Source organism: Melospiza melodia, chromosome 4, assembly GCF_035770615.1.
Source record: "Melospiza melodia melodia isolate bMelMel2 chromosome 4, bMelMel2.pri, whole genome shotgun sequence".
Lineage (NCBI taxonomy): Eukaryota > Metazoa > Chordata > Aves > Passeriformes > Passerellidae > Melospiza > Melospiza melodia.
The window spans coordinates 96,177,735-96,198,174 of record NC_086197.1 but is presented as its reverse complement, the minus strand read 5'-3'; the positions used below and the strand labels follow the sequence as shown (position 1 = coordinate 96,198,174).

The 20,440-nt window shown below is 39.0% G+C and overlaps 1 protein-coding gene across 15 annotated transcripts in view; it reads right to left on the bottom strand.

The window, feature by feature from the left end:
* Positions 1-20,440, bottom strand: part of PLEKHA5 (pleckstrin homology domain containing A5) — a 156,845-nt gene that overhangs the window by 31,482 nt on the left and 104,923 nt on the right. For 12 of the 15 annotated variants that reach the window (XR_010027642.1, XM_063155673.1, XM_063155663.1 and 9 more), the window contains 6 exons: positions 19,950-20,050; positions 18,518-18,633; positions 13,096-13,548; positions 6,791-7,256; positions 3,369-3,452; positions 691-810 (listed from right to left, as the gene is read on the bottom strand). Coding sequence is in view for 14 of the 15 variants with exons in the window: in XM_063155673.1 (XP_063011743.1) it covers positions 691-810; positions 3,369-3,452; positions 6,791-7,256; positions 13,096-13,548; positions 18,518-18,633; positions 19,950-20,050 (1,340 nt within the window). In the remaining variant the exon portion in view is untranslated. Of the gene's footprint in view, positions 1-690; positions 811-3,368; positions 3,453-6,790; positions 7,257-13,095; positions 13,549-18,517; positions 18,634-19,949; positions 20,051-20,440 lie in introns of those variants that run through there. The other 3 variants (XM_063155666.1, XM_063155671.1, XM_063155674.1) reach the window with 2 other exon arrangements.

The window sequence follows — 20,440 nt, the reverse complement described above, 5'->3', positions numbered from 1 at the left end:
GGGGGAAAAGGAAAGGGACAGAAGGTGCAGAATGCATGAAAAGAGCTTGGAAGGATGTAAATTAGACAGTGATAGACAGTTCTGTTTAATGGGGAAATACAATGCTGTTTTTAACTGCCTTTTTTAGCGAACTGTTAAGTTTTGAGCCCGAAACAGAAATGATGAAAGTTTGCTATGAATCAGACCATGACCACTACATTTCATTCTGGTTTACACACAAAACACAGTGAGCTTATGTCAATGTCCACTACGCAGGCAACTATGAACCCTTTGATGAATCCATTTTTAAACATGTCCTGCTTTTTGTACACATATCACAAACAAGATGGAATCTGATTGGAGGCTGCATAAACAGCAGATTAGTCTCAATCTATCATGACTAATTTTGTTTGCAATACACAATAATAGATGAAAATCACTTCATTTTAAACCTGAATGTCCTGGGCTGTCTTTACGATGCTTTTGCCTGTTTAGCACAGAACTCCAGCCAGCTACTTTAAAACAACCCCAGGTGATTTTGACTCTGCTTACTTCAAAAACCAAAACGTCAAAGGGTTGATAGCGGAGCACCACGCGCACACAGGGTTAGTTCCACTCGCACAGGAGAACTTTGCACAGAGCAGACTCGGGTTAATGGGTGGCTGTGGGTTAGTGAGCATGGAGCAGGACACACATTGCTGGATGGCTGACCTTTGGGCTGCTGGCCTCAAGCTTTAGCTGCATGAGCTGTGCTAGTGTGTGCTCCCGGATACTACTCAGCTCCGCCTGCTGCCGTCTCAGCTTTATGAGCAGCAGGGTCAGCTCCTCCGGCTGAGGGAGTGCAGTGTGACAAGCCAAAGAGCAGAGAAGAGGTTAATTGGTACCCCAAACAACACCTCAGTAAAACAAGGCACGCCTCATAAAAGGTTTGCTACTAAAAGTAAAGGAGGGTGCACCTTTAGAGCGCCTTGCAGGGACTCTGGCAGTGATACAACACAAGAGAAAACATTTCCCCCAGTTGAACTCTTCCAAATATAAAATGAAGGGTTAGCCCTTGACTGCTCAAACCAGCAAATGCCATAAAAGTCAAACTTTCTGTAATAACTGAGGATTTTGCAGGGCAAAGTCTGTGCAGTCCTCAATTTCCCTGACATGCATATCAAATTGGCGATACTGACTTAAGTCAGAGGGAGACAACTCCAGTCCTTAGGATGTTGTTCCCTGTATGTGGACAGCCATTTGAGCTTGGTGAAAGAATCAAAACATGCCCTCAAAAAAACGTAGTTTTAAAAATAATTCTTCGGACAATTATTTAAAGTAATTCTTCAATTGTATGTGTTGAAATTGAGAGGAAAAATTGATGACAATCCCATGTTTACTGAACTACCTCAGAAATAATCACTTTTCACAAAATAAATTTGCACAAACATGACAAAAATGATTCTCCATCCCACCTTTCTGAGGCCCCCAGTTATTTTATTGCTTTACTTCTATGACTAAGCTGTACAACACAGCCTTAGGAAGGGATGAAGAATACCATTTAAGACTTATTATAGATTATATGTATTATGGAAATAAAGTCCACCTCAAATGGGTATTTTTCAGGTAATTCCACACAGAGCAGCTTAGGTCAGTTTGGGAAATTCTACCTGAACCTTTCCTGGGAACCACTTCTATTAGCAATACTCCAAAGAAAACAAAACATTGAGCATCACAAGTATTTTTGTTATGTTCCTGTTTGCTTCTGTTTCTTACACTTCACCAGAAGTCAGCTTTACAAGAGGTTAAATATTAATCCAGAATTTTGATTTTCTCACAAACACTGTGAGTTAAACAAAGCCCAAGCACAAAAAGCTCCTAAACCCCTGCTTGCCCTCTCCCACAGGCACAGAACTTCCCCAAAGCAAAGAAGTAAAGAGCTCCAGAGAACCCCACATTAAAAATGCTGAAAGTGAATACCAGTTTCTCAGAATAAAGAGAAAAAAAATCTCTGAGAAGGAGCATGGCACCAGCACTTCTATGAGTTCCGAACAGAGGAGCCCACAAGAGGGAGCAAGGGATTTCCACATAGCTTCAGTTGGAAAAACCATTTGCTTTTGAGGGAAAATCAACACCAAACCCAAATTGTCTAATGGCAGTTTTCCTTCTTACAGTTCTCCTTCAATACCTGGACTAAAAATACTGAATTGCAGGGAGCAAGTGTAAGAATCCAGACTGCTATACAGGGCATTTTGGAGCTCTCTCCAAAAACAGACAACAGTGCTTTCAGTCTGGCAAGTAACGTCCACTCAAAGCACAAGGAGTCTCATTTTTAGGAATATGAGAACAAAAAGTAGCATTTTCAAGTAAAAGGAGCAGTGATCCACTTTTTCAAGATCAAAACTCCTTTTGGTGCATTCTGAAAAAGCCCAATTTTAGTGCATTAGGAGTAACTTATTTCATGGCACTCCAACCCAAACTTTCTCCACAGAGGAGCCCTTAGAACAGAACTCCTACTCCTCTTTAGACATTCATAAATTTGCTGCAGGTGCTGTGCATTTGATGCAGGTCCTGGGACTCGTGCAACAGCCATAACACAAACTTTTCTCAGGGCTACCTACAGGTTTCCTCCTCTGGCCCTGCACTGTTCTGCTGTGGGTTTCTGGTTGGTTTCCTGGACCTGTCTGGAGATCAGCCCAGCAGAGCTGAGGGGGCCACGAACCCCAAGAAATGTCTGGAAGGCTCCAGCTGCCAAAGGACAACCCCAAAAGTCACTGAAGGTGCCAGAAATCTGTGCTGGGAAGTGCAGGAAACAGGGCTTGAGGCAGTGGAAGGACTGGCTGCCCACAGCATGATAAAAAAAAATAAATTAAAAAATCATTTTTCTTAGTTCATAACTCTCAATTGGTATTTTTGGATGGACAGAAAGATGACAAAAAAAGGAGCTAAAAACTAGGAAAGTGGAGAGTATTCACCAACATTACTTTGATGAAATATCTTCAATGGGAATTTCAGCTCTACCACAGTACAGTGTCAGAAAGGACATCCTTTTATAAAACACTCTTTTACATTTCCAAAAAAGCCAAACTTTACTTCTAGGATTTTCTAAATAATTAATGGAGAAATACATGTTCTATGATGTTGTCTACGCTCTCCCAGGAATTTCAGCAATGTATCAACAATGATTAAAAAATAATAAACCTGTATTTCCCAAAGAAAACCTTGACTCAGCAGCTACACAATATTCTTAAATTCTGTGAAATCACAGAGTACTTCTTCCCCTGATAATTTAAATAAAGGTTACATTTAAAGCAAGCTTGAACTAGAATAAATTCCAATGTTGCCTCTTCATATTTAAAGGATTATTATTAAAAAAAACCCCTGATGTATCAAATAAAAATCCAACTCACTGTTTTGCCTTGGAGGTTCTGAGGAGTGACAGGCTGTAAACTCAGACCTGCTGGCATCGACCTTCTGTCAGGCACAAAGACATGCTGCACAAAAAAAATAGCACAGTGTAACCCACAGTTGTTTCTAAAGACTCAAAAACTTTAAATGCTAACACAAGAAGTCAAGCCAACTTCCCCCTACTGAAAATTTGTTATGATTTGTGCCAGTAATGCTCTCTGTTGATTTACTACCTAGGTTACTAAGTCTGTAAGTTTTAGAAATACACCAAATTTCATATTTGATTTAATTAACAGTTCTCCCTCATTACTGTTGCTCTACTGACACAGTGCTGACTACGAGCAAGGTCTACCCACAAATCACAATTATTTCTGACAATACACCCAGAGACTCCCACTACAGTTCTATTTCCAAAGCATAAACAATATAACCAGTGATATTCTCCAAAGTGGATGTTTTTCACTTAAATGTACATTATTATCACTTAAATGTATGTTAAAACAAATGTAGACATGAGCTAACAACACTGAAAAATATTAAATACTCACAAATATAAAATGTTTTGTAGCAATTTTAAAGGAATCCTGAAAAATAACAGTTTTAGCATAAAAAGATCCAAAGCCATGGCAAGATACCTTAGGAAAGTACATCTACAATGATTTGTGATTAAAAAACCATTGAAGACTTATTTCCTTTACCAGTGTTCCAAAGGGAACTCATAGGACACAGTTCATTTAAGGACAGCTCAACAACAGCATTTTGGGGAGGCAGTCTTTTTCTGTCCTGCTGTACTCTCAAAATATTAGGGGCAGATTGCTAGATAAAGTAAATTCTGTGGGTGTAGTGCAGCATTCTCAGGGCTGCAGATGTCATTTCTATTTCAAGAATAATAGGGAAGGTCTTGGAATAATAAGGAAAGACACAACAGGACAGAAAACTAGTTGATGTGAAAATAAGTAAGAAAATGTTCAAGCTGCAGGGTGACTACTTTGGAGTAGGCAATGCCATTTAAACAGAGACAAGCAGTAAATTCAAAACCACATGCTGTAAAAAAATAGAAAGTTTTGGCATCTGCTCATGATGTTCTCATTCCTGAATTCTCAAACCATGTCTTCATTGACGTTTTAAACTGAAATAGTCACACCCAAGGGGATTTGTGCAAATGGGCATGTGGATGTGAACACAATTGCTTTATGTTTGCCAGGTGTTGCAGTACCACCCTTGCCATCGTTTGAGGCAGGAAAGGATCAGCAGAACAAAACCAAAAGCCACAACAAAACCCCTGCTCTTCTTTCTGGATCATTTTCTCCTGGGAAGCAGCTCAGCTTGAGCATCCTCTGCCTGCCAGAGTGACCTGACTGAGGCAGACAGTGCAGCCTGTCCTGAGCACACAGCCCCAGCCTGACGAGGATGCTTGGATACATGCACACCTGGCTTGGGCTCCTGCACTCTGCTGGAAGAGACCTCTAATACCACTCACAGAAGCATCCCTCTCTGCTCCTGGGGGGCTTGAACTTCCTTTAGTAGCCTTTTCTTCAAAGTGAGTGTCCACTTTCCTATAAAATTGCTGGATGGCTAAAAAGACTTCCTTCATCTTTCCAGTTCCAACACGAGGCAGCTCCTAGAAGTTCAGCCTTGTTCCCTAACCATTTGATTGCAGCTAAGTGGACATTAGTCTCCTCTCTGTCTTGTACACAATAAAGAGTATTTGAGTTGTTTTATATCCTTCTCCAGATATTCTAACTCATCACTTGTGAACAAGTTTAAAAAAGGCCATGGCTTAAAAGGATAAATGCTGGCAGGAATTCTGCAAATGTACAAGTCCAGCCAGGGATGATAAGATTACAGTCTTGTAGCAAATGGAGAACAATTTATTGGTGACAAAAATTGATCTTCTTGTGGGTAAATGCTCCAGCCCATAACAACTGACATATTATGAGGAACACTGAACTTCTCACAACAGAAGGATTACAGAATATTGGATAAATTATAGAGCTTTCTGTTTGGATGGCTATCTATGCAGAAGTGAAGCACTGTATATGACAAATATTGGCTATACAGCTCTGGAGAGGAAAATCCATCCCATCTCTCAACCTGGGATAGTGCCTAACATGCAGAGATGGGGCTGAGCTCTGGAGAGACACAGTCATGCGTCTCCATGTTTCAAATCACTGTCATGGATGGGTTTCAGAAGGATTTTGAGAACCTAAAAATAGAAACCCACGGAAAAACCTAAGATCTCTATGTAGATAGGGTTTAGATGTTAAATTTACCCTACTGATTTCAAATGGTGAGTCTTCTGATTACCCACCTCTTAAAGACAGGGGTGTTTTTAAAGTTAATGGCAAAAGCTAATTTTGTAACTAATTAAATACACACCAAACAGCATGAAAAACTCAAGGGAAACAGGAAGTTTGTATAAAAGGTACTCAATACTAAATGAAAGACGAGCATAAAGTGTTCAACAAGGAACAAAAACATCATGAAGCAAAACATAGCTGACAGGACAAGCAATACACACTCTGCAGCACTGACCCAGTGGTATTTCTCAGATATGTGAGAAGCACTGATTACTAAATTTTCAGAGCAGTTGAGACATAAAAGATGCCAAAGCAAAATTATTCCTTTGGTGATAGGGATCTAAAACTTTAAAATCCAACACCTGATAATCAACTCTAAGTTGTTTAAATTGCTTTAAGTCATAATTATAGATTTATTTCTTTGCCAGCATCAAAAAAAAAGACATCCAAGAATGAAGTTTTTAGAAAATGCTCAGGAGCATTTTACATCCAACAGAAGAAGTAATTTTTATTTAATTATTTCCAATCTATTAAAACCCATGGTAACACAAGCATGCTGGATGTAGCAGAGCAGCACATATGGCACTCAAGTTCACAATTCCTCACGTGTCCCTCTCAGGGCTCAAGCAATGAGGTTGTGTGCATTTAGACTGATCTTAGTGATCTCCCTAAGAGCTCAAAGGCATAAAAAGGAACAATACACTCGATTTGCTGCTGGAGCCCAAGGCAGCCAAACTTGTTGCTGAAGGACAGAAAGCAGCAGCTGTGAAGAAACCTGGGATTCTGAGTCCTCCTGGTGATAGAAAGGAGATAAAGTTCTTTATATGCATAGGGTATTCTGAATAATTAGCCTATTGACTCATTTTTTTAAGAGGAAACATATAATGGGCAGTGATATCAAGACATGTTCCCATCTTCTAGTACTATAAAAAAATACATTTTTTCTATTCTTAGATTTTTCAGCCCTTTTTAAAACCAAACCTTTCTCCACGAAAACAGTGATGTAAAAAATCTGTTATAGTCAAATACACTCCAGCGCAACACGAGTTTTCCAGTGATCAGACACATTCTACTGAAGAGCCCTGCAGATGAGAGCTTCAGCTGTTAGATGAAGCTTTTTTTACCTTGGTGTGATGCGTCCTGTGCCTGCGGTCGATGGTGACATCTCCCCTCTGCACCGGCGACGACACCTCCGAGCGGTACGTGCGCTGCGGGGAGTACCCCTGGAACGCCGCCGCGATGGAGCCGTGCGAGGGGGACGTGGGGATGGAGTGCATGGTCTGGTCAGAGATGTTCATCATGGTCTTGGGGCTGCTCAGGGTGCCGTGCCTGCTCAGGGTGCTCTGCTTGTTGTAGAACTGGCGCTGCTGCCACTCGTAGAGCTGCCACATGGTGTCGTCGCGCATGGAGCGCCGCTTGTCCTCGGCGCTGACGGGTCCCATGGCCCTGTCGTAGGGAGCCACGCTGCAGAGGCTTTCTGGACGAGTCTTGCTGTTCCTTGGCAGTGTCCTGTAGCCCTCCGGGTACCGGGGCAGCACCTGGGCTCGATGGCTTGGCATGTTCCTCGGCAGCGTCTGGTAGGAGATGATGCTGGAACACAAGTTTCCTTCTGTTAGCGTTAATATTACGGCAATAGGAAGGTGTTCGCTGTGGGTTGGGTTTATCCAGCTCTCAGCTTTTATACCATTCTGAATGCCATTTAAAAAAAGCTCAATAAATTCAAAGCAACAGTTCAAGAATCAATGATTCTGACTGAATGCACTGTAGCAGCCCAAAGTGGATCCTTTCTCTCTGATTAGCTCTTGCTGATATAATCAATATTTCATCTTTTTACCAGTTTGCCAGTCTAGTACTCTACTGGACTGGCAAACTCCATTTCAAGTTTTGATCAAATCTTGGAACTTGTCTATATGCTGGATAGGTGAAAGTTTTTAAAGCTTAAAGTTCTACACTGATTCCATATGCTTTCCATACTTCCATTTGAAATGTTTGTTTTTTCAAAAGTTAAAAAATCCTGCTGTTTCCCTAAGAAAATACTGAGCAATTACTACAGACATTAAAAAAAAGGAGCAGCATTAAAAAAACTCCTTTAACAGCAGTCCATGGGAAAACTGCAGTAATTGTCTGAAGAAATTATACTTTGCAATTGTCAAGGACAAGCCATTTTGTATCAGTCATTCAAGTGAAACAAAGAGCAATACATGTCTTTGTTTGATAATACTTTATTGCTTTTCAACTCAGATATTAATTCAAAGGCTTATTTACTTAATTTTTTGCCCCTTAGAAGTCTGCAGTTCTACAGCCATTCAGCAAACTTTCAGCATTAGTTAAAATACTAAAAAATTTTCTATACTGAGGATTGATGCATGCCTAAATATGACAAAGCACTTCTTGTTAATTTATTTCAGAGGACAAAATCTAGGTCATAAACATTGATTTATTCCGCCCTTATCTAAAATGCAAATGAGCTCCTCTTAAAGCCTTTTGCTACAGAGCATGCATATGATTGATGCTTGCTTATAGACAACAAAACCAGCCTCAAATTGGACCTGATTTAGCCATGAGAGGGCAGCAGCTTCCAGCTACACCCCACACTAATCTGAACTAAAATCCCTGCACCATGAAGCACCAGAACCTGGAGATGGTTTTGAATTAATTTAGTGCCACAAAAAAACGCATTAAAGAAATTATGTAGATCATATGGCATGATAAACGAGCATTATGCATGTGAGATCCTTATGGAATAACTATCAGGGAAATGGATGATGGTGGAACCCACTTTTCTGAAAATACTTAAACTGAGTATTTACGTTCACCTGCAACATTTTGAAGATGAAAACTGCTATAAAGAGCTTTGTGTACAAAATCTGCTACAGTTTCTGAAGCTTTTCAAGAATTACTGAAGAATTATTCCCACTTTGTATTGGACAGCTTCCCATTCTTGCAAAAAAATTACAAAAAGGGAAAAGGGATTCCAAGTACTAGTCTTCTGTTGCCAAGTCTGCTTAAATACCTCCAGATTTCTTTAGTAACATACCATTAATGATAAAGCTTTTCTCCATCTCCATATTTAAAACCAAACAAACAAGATGCTTTTGAACTCCATTTCTAACTTTCAAAATAGAATTGTAGCTATATCCCATAACAGCTACAGTAAGGCCTGACATTTTCATGAATATATTTAGCAGCAAGACACACCTCACTCACTGAAGTTGCTCACACATTTTATTAATCAAATGGGCAATGTAATCCTGTTGGCACCTTTAAATATCCTGAACTTGCAAAAAAGCTGCCCGAAGTTCTTACTGTGCAAAGACATCAATTTAAAATTTGCATGCAATTACTTATATTCTGGAACATTTAGAAAGTTAACATAATCCATCTTCAATTGGCAAACCATGACAACTGTAAAAAGCTCAACCACCTCAATATTAAGCCTTGTTTTACATAATCCGATAAAATCAAAATAGATTCACCAATGCCTTGTTGACACTTGCAAAAATGTCATTCCAGTCAAACCCAAACCCAACCTCAGACAGAACTGCAGCTTCCAGCTGCCCTGCACACAAGGGGAGGCTGCCACAGCTGGGTCTGAGGCTGCAAAATATTTCTGCAGCTGCCATCATAAATAGCTTCTTATAATTGCTCCCATATGAGAAAGAGTCTTCCACATGTGTTTACAGACACCTTGAGAGGTTGTCTCTTGGGTAGCAATAGTGGTGCTGGTGTCTGAGTTGGACTATTTATGTGTCTTAAGTTGGAAACTTAATATGTGCCTGGAGGAGTGCATTCTATTGCCATCTGTTAGAGGTGGAACAACTCTCTTCTGTTCACTGGGCAGTTTTCTTTATCTCTCCAACACCCAATCCTCCCTCCAGGAGATCTCTTCTGTTAATGGGCCATTAATTATTAATGATCTTCTGTCCATGGCCACTGAGTGTCCCGGCATGGCTGATCCAATCCCAGCATCCCATGGGGAGATGCTCCACCCAGGGGAGGAGCCAAGCATTCCTACCTGGGTACAATCTGAGGTTTGGGACACCCCAGCAGCCTCTGCCCCCTGCACTGCCAGAGGAGCAGCTTTCTGCTGCCCTGCATGGCCAGAGGGAGCCCAGGCCCATCTGCAGCAGCCCTGGAGCTGCAGAGGAAAACTCCCCCCTTGTGCAGGATCCCTGCTGCAGCAGAGCCACAGCTGGCACTGCAGGAGGGCTGAGCCCCCTGGGATGGGGCTGGGACACCACCCTGGCACACAGGGGGCAGGGCATGGTCTGTCAGTGTTTTGTTTTGTTTTTTTGGGTTTTTTTGCTTTTGTAATTTAATTTTTATTGCATTTGTAATTTAATTTTCCTAGTAAAGAAGCTTTATTCCTACTCCCATATCTTTGCCTGACAGCCCCTTAATTTCAAAATTATAATAATTCGGAGGGAGGGGGTTAACATTTTTCAAACCAACACACTGGGAAAGCAACTTTGCTGCTAGGCCTTTAGAGGCTCAGTGCTGCAATACTCTGAACATCCTCAGAATGAAACCTCAAAACAGCCCCTCATCCTAATGAACACAAATACCAGCTGGCCCCAAACACAGAACTTCCATGTAAGAATCAAGAAAGGGTGGCAGAGAGAAGATGGATACCTGGAGTTTCATTGCAGGCATTTATCATTTTGGATGAATTTTATATAGGCAAGGCAGGAGAGACAAGCTCACATCCTGAGGTAGCAGCAACAAAAAACATCCCTTAGTACCAAACAACCCTTCTGTATTTTTTCACATTTGTGAAAGACCACTCAAGTGAACTACTTCTGTGAAAAACATTTTTTTGATAACTGACTTCTGCAAAATTCAATAAAACGATACCAAAGTGGAATGTGTTTATTTTTGATTCAAACCACATTTATTTTTGTTTTTAAAAAGGTTTGCCTTCCTTAAGGCAGCAGTTTATTCATGTGTCTTTTGCCAAACTAGATGTCTAGGTCCATGGAAACAACAGATAACAGCTTCAAGAATTAAAATCTGCATTGCTGTCATTCTCATTACTTTTTTGGGCAATCAAACCACTGAGGGGTCAGCCTGTTCCTCTAAAAAAATTGGTAGTTGTATAGTGAACCTTTTTCATTCTATATTAAGGACAGCTAAGAGATCCTCTTCTCTTTTATATATAGTTATTTAATTGAACATCTTTGTTGACATCTTAGCATTTGTCCCCATTTTTTCTGCAGTCTGACACACCAGAGATATTGAGTTGGGTCCTCCATGATTTCTGTAATGCAGACACAATAATACAGATGCACTGGAAAGCAGCTTGGTGGAGAGTCAACAACTTTCCCCATTAAGTAAAGACTGTTTTTTAAAAAAATTATAGTTATGAGTTTTACAGGTCTTAAACAGCCTTAGGATCCTCTCACCCCAACCTTAAGCTTCAGCATAAACCAGAGTTTTTTTTCTACTCTCATTCACCAACTTTGATTCTACTTAAATTTCTGTCTCCAGCCATAAACTGGCAACCTGAACAAAAATAAAATTTTAAATTTAAATGAAGCCCCATTTAAAAGACATCACTATATACATCAGAAATTAGGATCATTATTCAAGGCTGTTTCCATGCAAAACAAAAAAGATAGCTCAAGGCAAATTCTCCTTCAGTTTGCCACTTTTTTGTAGAACTGCTTTTGAAAGCATTTATATTATCAGTGCCACCCTTATCTAGGCAAACAAGTGTTCCCTATACTCAGGAATAAAATATTGTTAATTAGTAACATATTGTTAATAGCACTTCCCTCTATTTGATTCTCACTATGAAATCAGTTTTAGTGTTTTTATACTTATTCAGAACTGAAAAATAGCACATCTATTCTAGTTTCTTCTGTTTGGTTGCAAGTTTTAAAGTCCTATTAAAAAAATTAACTGCATCAAAGAGCCTTCTGAGTTCTCATTATGCAAGTCTGAATAATAAGATTAATGTCTGGGTGTGCAAGTCCCTGTCTGTATTGCAAGTTCAAACTTGATCAAACTACTTATGATGAGTATTTCATGAAACACCACATTAACAATTCCTAATTATATGTAATGAAAGGCTAAAAGCAGTGAGGAAATATTCAACCTTGGCAAGTGGAAGCCAAGTTCATGGAAATGTTTCAAGACTTTGTGAAAACCGAGAAGCCCTCAGGTACTTATCTCAAAATTTTGGGGGAAACACATTTTCTGAACTTGGTTTATCTTAGGCTCTGCTCTGCCATCCATCTATACACAAAATCCTTAATTTCCAGCCCTTCAAAGTATCTCCTATGATAGCATCTCCATACTTCCTATCAAATGTAATATAAAAAACCTTTTGCATTTTCCTGCTGGAGCTGCTTGTCTGTAAGGCAGCCTGGAAGCAAGGTCCCTACACTTCTCAGAGAAACTGCTATGGGCACGACATTCAATATTGCCAATCATTCACACATCGCTTTAAAGCTTCATGAATAAGCTCAATATTGTAACTGGCTGATAGCTAATTTCATGAGAAGAGGAGCTTTAAGCATCAAGTTAGATTCTGTGTCTTATTTTTAGATAAATCTTCTCTTCCTCTCTTCATTTAAAACTGGCTTAAAGTTTAAAAGCACCCAGGAATATTTTTTTAAAAAGAATTTTAAATAAAATATTATTACAAGAACTTGCGAGCAAAAAATATAGAAGAGGGCCATTTAAAAAACAGATTTTTATGACTGATGACACATTTTCCCTGATAGGACAAGGAAATTTCCAACACCCAAAAAGAGTTTCTGGCCATTTTTATTTATTGAGTTATTAATATACTTTATGAATAATAATTCAAATGCTAATAAAAGAAACTTCCACACATCTGTTCTGAGAAGTCCTCAAATGCAAAGTGAGGACAACTTCAAGAACAGATTTTAAGAGGAGAAAGAATTGTTGTGAGTGATGACACCTTCTCCCTGCTAGGACAGGGAAATTTCTCACACCCAAAAAGGGTTTATAGCCAGGTTTAAGGGTTTTTAAGGGTTTATTTATTATTAATATACTTTAGTTTATTAATAACCATTCAAATTCTAATAAAAGAAACTTCCACACATCTGTTCTGAGAAGTTCTCAAATGCAGAAGTGAGGGCAATTTCAAGAAGAGATTTTAAGAGGATAAAGAATTTTTGTGAGTGATGACATCTCTTCCTTGCTAGGGCAGGGAAATTTCTCACACTCAACAAGAGTTTATGGCCATTTTTATTTATTATTAACATACTTTAGTTTATTAATAACCATTCAAATTCTAATAAAAGAAACTCTCATACATCTGTTATGAGAAGTCACCCAGGCACTTCTTAGAGAACAAAGAATGCGATTATATAATATAGATCCAGAACGAAAGAAACTAACCAGGGTACAAATGCATTATTTACTAGAAAGTCTAAAAATAAAATTACCCAGTACTCACCCTCTTGTTTCCTCCTCTTGTCCCTTTCCCCTCTGGATTTTAATCCACTGCTCCAGCTGCAGCATGGAATTGGTTCTCTGCATGACCCGCTCGGACTCGGCATTGTGATGGGCTCCATCCCCAACATCCGCCAGCACAACTCCCATGGATTTACTCTCAGATCCATTCAAATGGACAGGCCTGAAGTGCCCACCTGGAATCGTGCTTATGGGCAAAGTCCTGTACTCGGATCCCAAAGGGTTCAGCTTCACACTGTTGATTTTTGTCAATGGTCTGTCTTGCCCGACTTTCTGGAATCCATATTTTTCGGCTTCCAAAGCTTTCTTCTCCTCGTTTTTGTTCACGTCTCTGTTCTTCTGGTTGTTTTGGGCCTCTGGCTTAATTAGCACCCGATGGTTTGAAATGTTATTTGCCTCTCGAGGTGATGTATTTTCAACAGTGAACTTTTCTATTCTGGAAGGGAACATACAACAAGTTATAATACAAAAAAAAAATGTTCCTTACAAATAGTAATAAAAAACTGGAAGTTATTTCAGTGAACCCCTGACCATATATTTTACAACAATATCTTGACTTTGCGAGAAAAAACCAGGACATTTTCACAATGATCAAGGAGAGGTTGGGGGGTTTTGCTGCTGCTGTTTTGGTCTTCTTTTTCTTTTGTTTTTAATTTTGTTTGGGGATATGTGGTAGTGCTTGATTGGTTTGGTTTTTGGTTGGTTGATTTGGGGTTTTCCTGGTTGGCAAGTGTGAGTATTGTTTTCTTCTACACTCTTCTCTTTATTTGCTGTTTTAAAAGCAATTATAACATGAGGTCACTTATTAAAAATTCACAACAGTCAATTAACCCCCTAGAAAACACGTGCACAACAGGAAATAGAGCCTGAAAAAAGTGGATGCTCAGCTCCTGGAGGGCGGAAAATTCAAGGGGTGAAAATATTCAGTGGCTCTCCAAGAGCTACAGCTTCCAAATGTCAACAGCCTGAAATTCAGATGGTTTTCAAAGTCAGCTTGTGATTCACAATACTGCTGAATTTAGCATATAATGAGCTCCTTTCAAGAAAGCAAATGACTTTTCATGGTCACTGGTATCAATTAGGTTTCTCTGGTGTGTTATCACTTTGGCTGGCACACATTTTGCAGAAAATGACAGTGGCTTTTTCCAATTTTAGGGGGAAATAGCTGCTGACTTAAGGAACTGTACCACAGAAATAATGATATTTTTGGAATTGCTACTGCTTTACAATATTTACACAAGCACTCAATGTGTGCAGTTCTATTAGTGATCTTCTTTTTAAAATTTCAAAATGTCAAGAGGCTCTATGTTTTGCCATACTGGGAGGACCAGAATTTCAATTTCAGCTCAAAAAGTGACTTTTGGGTTTAGCTCACTAGAAAAATAACCACTTTAAAATGTTTTGCTCTGCGTTTGTTGCTATGGGAGGAAAGAAGAAGAAGAGATATAATTTCTTAAGATTACATCTCAGTATAAAACCAAACTAAGAACAACACTTTATTTTAAGAGGATGTTGAATTAACTTTTTGTTTTGCAACTTTTTTAAAAAAATGCATTATTCATCTTTATAACTGCATCCAGTTCAAGTGTCTGTAAAAAGGCCATCACACACACAACTTACCAGGACCACACAACTTACCAGGACTACACACACAGCTGTAAGCATTATTGCTTATTCCATTGTGAAAAAAGCCATTTATTTCCCCCTCAAGATCCTAAATCACTCCCAAGACCAAACATTTGTGCCTAGGTTCCTTCTCAAGGTCATGGAAAAGAAAGGGATCCCCTCCTCACTCCCACCTCAAAACTGCATCAGCCAGTGTTCTACCAGAAACCAAAGGATTTTTCCAACAGGAATGTGAATTAAAAACTCCATTTCCCACAATTATCAAGTAAAAAAGGGGTGTTAAGATTTCACTTTTCAGGCAGCACTCTGGAGATCACAAACGGATATAAAGACTACCTTGCAAACAATCCTGAACGTGGGCATTAATATTTGCAGTGTGTCTCAATAGCACCACCTACCCCATTATATAATATAAAATTTATAATAAAATCTTTCTCAGGTGGCTTTAGAGCAGAGGAAAAGGTGGAAAATCCATGGTGGAGAGGGAGAGTGGCATCTCTAGGACACTCATAGATGTGGCAAAGTCAAGCCTTGGCACTGTGCTCAATTCACACTCTCATACTTTTCACTGTGTTTTAATTAAAAACCAGCAACTCCCAAAATCACAGAATTGTTTTTCCATGCAGCCTCATGCTGTATCCCTCATTACTATGGTTATACAGAGCCAAACATTTACATTTTACACTCCTTGGGATGGTGTAGAGGCTGCAGGACTGACATTCAAACAGTCTGCTGGGCTCTCTCAACTTGGTGGAACCAAATCAGCCAATTCTGAGTGAGCAAGGGATCTCCTTCCACACTGAAGGATCCATATGGGGAGAAATTATCAGAAACAAATGTAAGAAACCGAAATCCATATGTATATTTGGCTCCATATTTACAGCTAGCTCTCAAAGACATATTCAACAAAGCTGGCAGGCTGTTTGAGGATGGGATAGGGATAGAGGAAAGAATGAGCATTGAACATGGGTCTTTCAGCATATGCTGAATGCAATTTATATATTTCTGCAACCATAAAGGAATCATATGTACAATATGCAGTACAGGAGAAGTACTATTTTATGCTGGTTTATATAAAGAAGTAATTCTGAACGGGTTGGAGAGGGGGGAACATGTGATTAATGATCAGATGGACAGGAGGGCTGTGATCTAACAAAGCTAGGCAGAGGCATTTGAAAAGGAAAAGCCATTTTTTCCAAGCACACTGACGTCAGTCAGCCCCCACTGTGGATGTCTCTATGCTAACAAGTGCTTTTTTGGCAGCCTGGCTTATGCTGTTCAGGGAAAGTAACTACCCCAGGAGGGAAAAAAAGCAATCTTTTCTTAGTACATGCTGCATCACTGAGGAGAAACAAAGGCTGCAGCACACAAGGTGACAGTGAAAGGACAGAAAATGGCACTCACACCTGGGAGAGCAGAGAATCAGCATTTAGGGTAAAACGGTAAATCACTGTGTTGGTGGACACTAGCATCTACAAACACTGGCAAGCACCCAGAGAGGGGGTTTGAGATCATATTTTGAGTCATAAGCTTCAATAGCTCCTCACTGACTAAAGTACTTGGTTTAATTATTTTAATAGGCCTCTCAGTACATTATTAAACTTGATTGCACTATGTAGGTAAAATCAAAACTGTTTAGAAAGGAATAATTACAGTTCAGTCAATAGGGCCAAATACTGTTTGTCCTTCCCTGCAGCTAAACATCAGAAGGGAACATTTCTGCTGCTAATAAAGACCAGTTCTAAGAGAAATGCGTACATTTTGACTTTCTCACTTCACTATCACATTTGTGGTTTACATGGCTAACTATTTGTGGAAAATAAGAGTAGTTTATAAAAAACTTGCAACACCCCTTCCCTCCCACTAACTTAATGTTTTAAATATTCCTTTTCTCTTTATCCTCTCCAAATAACTCACATCTCCAGAAAAACAGACACAAAAAATGTGCTAAAATTATTGAAAAGTTTCAGTTTAACCGACAGTTGGATTTGATTTCCAGAGTACCACAGCAGTGAAGTGTCTTGATTTCTAGGTTTAAAGAATTATACTGTAAAAAGCTCCTGAATTATCATTGGGCATTTTATATGAACAGGCAATTAAAAGTGGCCCAACATTACTTTACACGAATATTTAAGGAAGTAAGTTCCTAATTACTCATTTATTGTATTGCAAGTATCCAGTCTGTTAAAGAAAACTGTATTCAGTGCAATGTCAGGACTTCTAAAAAAAACCAGAACTCAATAACAAAAGCACTGCCAAATTTGACTGAACTAAACCCATTTATGCTTAAGCTCCATCTATGCCAAACTTCAGGTTACTTAGAGATGAGGTAATAAGACACTTAATACTTAACAGATTTTTACAGGGAAGGAACAGTATTTCTTCTACATAAGATCATATCCTGCTATGTTTCATTTTAAGAACTTAAAAAACAGCCAAAAGATGGATTCTTTAGAAAACAGATGTCTAAGGGTTTTCTTCCTTATTATAGCTAACAGATTTTTAACTTCTTTGAGACTTGGTCTTGAGATCTATTTTCTCTGAAGTAATTATTTCAAGGCTACCAACAAAGCTCTCGAAGAGGTCACATCTACTTCTGTTTCATTCTGAGATTTCTTGCCTGAATCAAAACAAGAAGATGGTGTTATATAAGTTGCTTTTCTGACAACTGTTTGGCTGCTGGCAAGTCTGTTCCGCCTCTGATATCCAGGCAGATATTCACAGTATTGCAAATATCAAATGAAGGTCATTTCACCAGTTCAGAAGAAGATGACCTCCCTTCAGTTTTGTTCCTCTACAAAGTGTTTATACAATTGATATGTGATTTTTGGTTGAAGTGAAGTGGGTTTGATTTGGTTTAATAATTTCTCCATATGTAAATTACTATTGTATCTGAAATACAAACCCAATTTTTCAGATAAAGTTTATTACTACTAAACTTCTCTGGAGCCTGTGTCCATGAGATTTTTCTGTTACTTTTTTAAACTCAGAGTTGCTCAGCATTGCTGACTTTATTTAGCTCCAGGGTAGCAGGAACTAAGGGAGTGGAGAACAGATCAAGTGACAGCAGCCATGAGCAATAACTTCTGTGCTGTCAATAACGAGGAGCTTTTAAACTTTCAATTGATGAGGTTTCCATTACAGATGCCAGGGAGCTGACCCTAGGGACCACACTCTGAGAGCAAATGACTCTCACTGGAGAGACAGCAGCAGACAGGGCTCAGTCTCTGAGAGCACAAAGCTTCTGGCTGTAATTTGCTTTTCACTGTCAACACACGGGCGCAGGAAGGTGAGGCTCCAGATCAGGTAAGCATAAATTTGGTGACAGCTTAATGATGAACAAGAATGGCTCCCCACAGGTTGCCCACAGGTACAAGTGGTTAATTTAGCCAGAAACTCCAGCTGTGAATTTGAGGACTGTGACAGCTTTAAGCCCAAGGCTGCCACCAGTTGAGCTGCTGTTGCTATTCAGTCGGGAGGGCAGGGAAGTCAAACATGCCTGCACACAGAATTTGTCACTGCACTTCTTCTGATGCCACTGGCTAGAGGGATAGGTCATTTTTTTTCCTTCTAGCTCCTGACAATCAATATTCAGAACTGAACTTTGATTGTTTTTGCTACTTCAAAATTTTATCCAACACTGTCCAGTTACTAAGGTGTCTTCAATATAAGGAGAAATCACTTCAGCCAATTTACATTCTATTTTAGTCTTTCATTAAACAAATCAAACTAAGCAAAAGAAACAACACTATCCCCACTGTTTTGTCAATCCACACTACCTTTTCACAGGCTCTGTTTGCACAAGTGCTGCATCTATCATGGCTTTCATCCACAACTCCATTTCCTTCCCTGTATCTGTGCAGAAATAATAGGTCCTCATGTTTGGATGAGCTGCCTGATTGGAAATGACATGGTCATTGCAATAAAAATGTAAGATTCTGTAAAAGAAGAGAGGCAAATATTGTTACTGCATATTCACTCTAATGCTTTATCTAAGAAGATTTCTTCAAATAATATACTCAGAAAAAAAATCAAAAGGAACACTACAGTGTTTCTTGGTCACTGCATTCATATTTTCAAAATAACTGCCTGTGGTTTTCAACCATAGCTGCTTCTTCATTAATACATTAAACAAAAAGCCCTTAAATTTCTTCAATCTACTAAAATGATATTGAGCATTCATTAATGTAGATGAATATAATTCTTATAAATAAGATTTTAGCATAGATTTTGGCAGTCTGAATGATACAGTAGGTTTTAATTTGTACTTACCATAGTAAATAAATGATGTCTTGGTTAGGAGACCAAACAAAGTGCCAAAAGGAGCTCATAAAACAACAACAAAAAAAAGTCAGGACAAAATGCTTAGTAAAGTAATTTATATAATGATTTAAGATTGTCATGAAACATTGCTAAGAGTGATTCATGTAATATCACGATTTAAGTGATAATAAGTTCTTATTTTTATTTATGTGCAAAAATACTTTGTATTAAATAATGAATGAACTTTCATTAATGCGAGAATTTCAGCTGCAGATGCTGGTTAATAATTCTAAATTATAATTCACCACAGAGGTTTTAAGACCCATGAACTACAAAAAAAAAAAAATCCTACCAGTAAGTGTTATCCATCCATTTCCCCATTCTAGTAATTCTGTCTATACTGACATCAGGCTAAGCACTTTAAACTTTTGCTACTCTATTATGCAAAAATCAACCTAAGAAGCTGTTTGTTAATCAATTCAAATGCTAATAAAAGAAACTTCCACACATCTGTTCTGAGAAGTCTTCAAATGCAGAAGAGAGGGCAATTTCAAGAGTAGATTTTAAGAAGAAAAAGAATTTTTGTGAGTGATGACACCTTTTCCCTGCTAGGACAGGGAAATTTCTAACACCCAAAAAGGGTTTATGGCCATTTTTATTTATTATTGATATACTTTAGTTTATTAATAACTATTCAAATTCTAATAAAAGAAACTTATATACATCTGTTCTGAGAAGCCACCCAGGCATTTCCTACCGAGAACGAAGAATGTGATTATACAATAAAGATCCAGAACTAAAGAAACTAACCAGGGTGCAAATGCATTACTTACTATTTACTATGTATTATTTACTAATTTACTATTAACAACTCAGTAAAATGAGCTTTTGTGACCAGGCTCGTGTGCTTTCAGACATGAAATCAGATGGCAAAGCCGCTCCCCTCACCTTGAAGGCGAATTTGCGGTTGATGTGGTCCTCAGCAGACAGCACAGATATCTGGAAACTGGGCAGAAGTATGCTCCCCAGGATTCCTTCTTCCTTCTCATCTGGGGATGCACACTGGCATTAGAAAATGGCCCTTGGACACACAATATTGTGTTCCTTGGACACAAAACACTGCATTCTGATACTTCATTGAACTCCTTCAGCCACACAGGAGCACAAGTAGGAAGCTTAGCTCAGAGGAGAATGCATCAAGAACCAGAAACCCAGACTAACTGTGAAGAGTAACTGGAAGTCAAGCCCCTAATTCAATGACAAAGAACCAGAAATGTTGGAAGCCAGGACATCCCTCTGGCTGCCCTGGATGGCTCAAGCCCCTGGCAAGGAGCTCAGAGACCTTGACACAAAGCCAAAGACACCTGTGCCTTTGATTTTAACCCATGGAAACAATTACCAACTTTGTGTGAAGATTTACAAGCCATGAGAATTTAGGC